At 37.1% G+C, this 5031-nt stretch overlaps 1 protein-coding gene across 2 annotated transcripts; it reads left to right on the top strand.

Moving 5' to 3' along the window:
• Positions 1-388: 388 nt before the first annotated feature.
• On the top strand, positions 389-3903 carry LOC113282652 (zinc finger BED domain-containing protein RICESLEEPER 2-like). Of its 2 annotated transcripts, none has more exons than XM_026531701.1 (4): positions 389-488; positions 755-2593; positions 2685-2737; positions 3643-3903. In XM_026531701.1, exon 2 carries the CDS (start codon positions 1315-1317, stop codon positions 2290-2292), a length of 978 nt encoding a protein of 325 aa, XP_026387486.1. In that variant the 5' UTR covers positions 389-488; positions 755-1314; the 3' UTR covers positions 2293-2593; positions 2685-2737; positions 3643-3903. The 2 variants fall into 2 exon arrangements, with proteins under 2 accessions (XP_026387486.1, XP_026387494.1); XM_026531709.1 differs by lacking the exon at positions 389-488 and adding an exon at positions 499-575.
• Positions 3904-5031: the final 1128 nt, after the last annotated feature.

Raw genomic sequence — 5031 nt, 5'->3', positions numbered from 1 at the left:
CCACTTTAATATCCATTTAAACCATATTTTGATGATTTCTACTCAATTTTCCTATCCAAAAACGAATTAAAAAGATTGATGGGTTTTTCAATCGAACGAGGAACGTCAAGGAAAGAGAGAAGAGGAAGAGAATAAACTTTTTTTCAAAACTAAAAATTTTCGATTGCTATTTTGATTTTGATTTTGGTTAATAAATTCATTTAGATTAGATGTATATGATTAGATTTATATAGTTATTAAGTTAGTTTTAATTTAAATTAAAGTAAAGGATAAATGGGTATTTACCTAACTTTGGGACACCCCTTATAAGTATAGGGAGGTTGGCCCAATAAGACCATGGTCCCTAAAAAAAAAATCGTTCTATTTTTTCCCTTAAGTTAGCTTCCCCCTCTCCCCTCCTACCGGCTACAACCTCACCGATTCCTTTTTCATTTCTCCTTTGAAAACCTTGTTTCTCCCGCTTCTCTTTTATCAACCAATGCTCTGAGGTAAACAAGTGTTCCTTTTGTCTTCATTTACATAATCAAGCACTTGCCAGAATAGTATCAGTTCTCATTTCTTTGGGATTTAATTAGGTATTTGATTTTTCTAGGGTTTTGTCTCAAATCAATAACATGTATTTTGTATTGTTAGATTCAGTTGAATCTGAACTAGGGTTTAGTCTGAATAATCTGATATCTCCTGCTACGAGTGATCCATGAATTGCTTGAATGTCCCTTTTGTATTAAATCTTTGTACATTGATTTCACTGTAGGTCACAATGTCAGAGAATTCCAATATTGTTGCTACATCCAACTTTAATACTCCTTCCTGTTCAGTGGCATCACAAGTACCACCGCTGAATGTTTCAGGAGATGAGAGTGAAAACAGTTCATTGATTGGAAGGAAACGTCGGCAAGCACAACCCACTTCAACTAAAATAGGTAATCAAGGTAAAAAGTTAGGGGATTGGAAATTCGATGCTGAAAATAGTCAGATTATTTATTGCAAAAATGATTGCCAAGCATGACTATCCTTTAAATATGGTTTCACATGTGTATTTCCGTGAGTTTGTGAAGTCTCAGCCCATATGCCGATTTAGTACTTGATGTGAATGTAGTTTACGAAGACATTCTAAAACTGTATAGTAAGTTGAAACTTGAGTTACAAGAGTGTTTAGATTCGCTGACATCTAAATGCAGTCTCAGTGTGGATGTGTGGAAAGTTGAATTGAATCCATTAAACTTAAATCCATATGATGATTATTGTTGTGTGAATTGCCACTATATAGATGATGATTGGACGTTACATAAGAAAATAATTGCATATGTTCCGATGACATTTCCATATACTGGGGAAGTTTTGGGAGAAGTCGTTAAATCAGTGGCATTGGAGTGGAATATTGAGGATAAATTGTTTGCTTTAGCTGCTGACAATGCTTTTAGCAATGATATGATGATGGGAAACATCAAGGAATGGCTTAATGACAGGGGATCTTTGGTTCTTCAAGGTGACTTATTTCAAATGCGGTGCAGCAACCAAATATCTCATTTAATTGCACAAAAGGGGTTGGAAGTGGCTGCCGGATCGATAGAGAAAATTCGAGAATGTGTTAAGTATATTTGGTCTTCACAAAGCAGAAAAGAGAAGTTTGAAAGTGCGCTGATGCAACTGCAGCTCGCTGGACGGTCGGTACATTTAGATGTAGACATGACATGGGTTTCGACTTATTCGATGCTCAAAAGTGCTACTGATTTGCGCCAAGGATTTGTGCGTTTAGCGAAGTTAGACAGTGATTTTAAGTGTCTACCAAGTTCAGATGAGTGGGAACAAGGGATAATGATTTGCGAGTGTTTGAAGGTGTTGTATGATATGACAGCCAAGTTAAAACCGGAGAGGTACCCGACAACAACCATGTATTTTAATATTTATGAAATTAACAAGAACATTCGTACATGGGAATCTAGTACCCATAAATATATTAGAGAAATGGCGTTGGAGATGAGAGGACACTTTGACAGATATTGGAGCACATGTAGCTTGTTGATGAGCGACGCAGTGGTTTTAGATCCACGGTATAAGGTGAATCTGGTAAAATTTGTTTTTCATAGATTGTATGGCGAACATCTCTCCAAAACCTATATCAGCGATTTCCGTCAAGCTTTGAACAATCTTTTTCATCATATGAATCTCAAAGTAGCTCTTCAAGTCCCAACTATTTTGGCAACTCATTTACAGGTGTATCAGGTTCAGCTAACCTTGAAAACAATAAAGTTACTTCTCAACTTGATCTTGATTATTATGAGTTTTTGATGGAAGAGAGTAACAATGTAGTACAAAAAACAGAGTTGGAGAAATACTTGGAAGATCCATTGTTTCCAAAAGGCGCCATTGAATCGAAGTTTGATGTATTAGGCTGGTGGAAAAATAATGGTCGTATGTACCCAAAACTTGCAAAAATGGCTCGCGATGTTTTGGCTGTTCCAATGTCAACTGTTTCTTCACAATATGCCTTTGGTGGCGGTGATAGGGTGCTTACAGGACATAGGATTTTCAATGGTCCAGAAGTCGTTCAAGCTAAGTTGCTTAAAGAGTTGGTTGCCATGACTCGATGGTTAGTACCGTTCTTAGTTATTTATATTGGTAAATCAGCTAGATACATTCGCGTCTTACGCCAAATAATATTATTTTCTGTGTTATTTCAGATGTCGGTATTCAAACTTAGGTGAAGGTGGAAATCAATGAGGCAGTATTATCAGTAAGTAGTTACTTATTGCTCTACTGTTACTCTTTGACTTTCTTTTACAGATTGCTATTTTATTTTCTGTTTTTTAGATGGGATACAACTTCATTCAGTTATGCTTGTTGTGTCTGAACTCGAGCAGCTGAGTATTAAGTTACATGATTTTCTTCATGAGTTCGCAGAAATAGTTCTTCCTTTATTCAGTTGCATTTGTTACATGTCTTTGATGTCTGGGTTATCACATTCCTTTACTGCTTCATAAGAAAGCATATGAAAATTTTGCCGTCATTGTTTTTTGTCATGCAATTTTTTCCTGAAGGCCTGAATTATAGAGAAGCTGAACAACAGAACCAGACAGAGATACAGATTAAATTGTTATGCCACATTTAGGACTATTTTGAACAATTGAATGGGGAAATCGCGTAATTGGTTTGTGAGGATGCGAAACCTAGAGAAATTAAACTTGTTAGTTTTCTGTGTTACCTTCTTTTGCCAAGGTCAATAGTCCATTTGTCGGCGGCTATTGGCACCTTAGTATCTCTGTTTAAATTTGCCTTTCTATACAGGGTTTTTCCTTCATTTTAAACAATGGACGAAAAGGTTTCTGTGCACTAGTGTCTCTCAGTGAAACTCTGTTAGCTGTACCAATTTTGTAATGAACACCTATTATACTAGCATTCGTGATGAATTCAAATTTTCAACCTGATTTCACATTATACTTTTAGTAAAATTGATGATGGAACTTATTTGTTAGTGAAGCTTAAATCTTAAACTGTTATCATAAAGAGTAACCTGTTAAATTCCTTTATGTGATGTAGCAGTACATTTACATAACTGGTTCAAACTTACAGTGGATGTTTCATACTTTCAACAAAGTGTTAATGTTGCAGGCATGTATCTTATTTTGCAAAATTGTGCAGGAGACTACTTTGCAAAATCTGGAAATCTCAACAAGGGCCAGGGGTTTAGAGCAGGCAAAAGCTCTAATTTTGTTTAAAGTGATCCTCTTTCATATGCAGCTATATCATTCTACCATAGAAGGGGACAACAAGGGGGCTAAAGAAGCTATGACTTCTAGTTTTGGCTCTGCCAAATTAAATGAGTTAGATCTTTATGAGGAATGTAAAACCTTATCTAATTATATGATTTCTAGTTTAATAGAACACTTTTCTCAGTTTTTTCATATTCTTAGCAAATACCGGATTTTATCGGATTTCCGATAGGTTAACCTATCGGAATCGGATTAGATTTTTTAAGTTCCGTCGAGTCTTATCGGATTTCCGAAATCTGATAACCCCTGGCCTATCGGAATCGGGTTTGTGAAAATCCGACAGATAATAATCTGTTGACAGCCCTATATAAAGCTTAGCCAGTAGAGTATACATGATGCTAGAACATCATTATGCCGCGTTGCTGAAAGAAATGGCCCTATGGTGAAAATTGAATGAAAGGTGTACGTTGCGATAATTCGCATGGACAGAGCTAGAGAGCACATACTTACGAACTAAATCGCCCAATGATGCATACTCTTGTGCAGTACATGCGAAAGACTCTTTGGCATGTACAAACTAGGCTTTGCTCAGCTTTGTCTTGCAACACGAGTTGATTTTAGTTATCAGTCTTGGCGATGATGAACCAAGGTCCATGATTGATGCCTCCGAGGTACTGAGAAGAGTATGCAGGCAGCCACAATGAGTTGCAATATTCCAATACCTTGTCGCTCGTATCATTTAATTGCGAGGTTGTTGCGACATTCTGGTCAGTCATATTATATGGCTCGACAATGCGAGGCAAGATATTACTGTTGTCATGCTTGATGAGGTAAGTTGTAATCCATTCTTTGGATGCTCATATTTCCTATCAAAAAATCCAAGAAATTTGACATAGGCGTGCACCAATTGCGGATTAGACATGACCAAGAAAGAAAGTTTAATCTGTATACAATGTAAGGGAGCTTGCGTAAGCCCCTTGCATCACAACGATTATGCAAGGAAATTATGACTTGATCCTGGCTGATGCGCTCCCTGACACGAGCAAGATGCTTTCAGCTTAATCCTGAAGCGAAGTAAGGAAGTTGGGAATATGCTTACAACATATTATGTGTAATTCATATGCCTGCACAGGGCTCTGGAGCCAGTAATACATGCTATATACATCACCTTTAGCCTTTATGGCCTTGCAGCATTCATAGAACAAGGGTAAGTTGGAAGGCATCATTTTTGCAAAGCATGGTTGGAAGGTCATATCAACGTGCATTTTCCTAACGAGAAGTGAAGTTTACGACACGGTCACTGACTTACGAGTGGCGC

This window comes from Papaver somniferum, chromosome 1 (genome assembly GCF_003573695.1).
Source record: "Papaver somniferum cultivar HN1 chromosome 1, ASM357369v1, whole genome shotgun sequence".
NCBI classification, from domain to species: Eukaryota; Viridiplantae; Streptophyta; class Magnoliopsida; order Ranunculales; family Papaveraceae; genus Papaver; species Papaver somniferum.
This window is presented reverse-complemented; position numbering and strand designations above follow the sequence as displayed.

Excerpts from the sequence above, each read along its gene's own strand:
- LOC113282652 (XM_026531701.1), top strand. The coding sequence starts at position 1,315 with ATGACATTTCCATATACTGGGGAAGTTTTGGGAGAAGTCGTTAAATCA.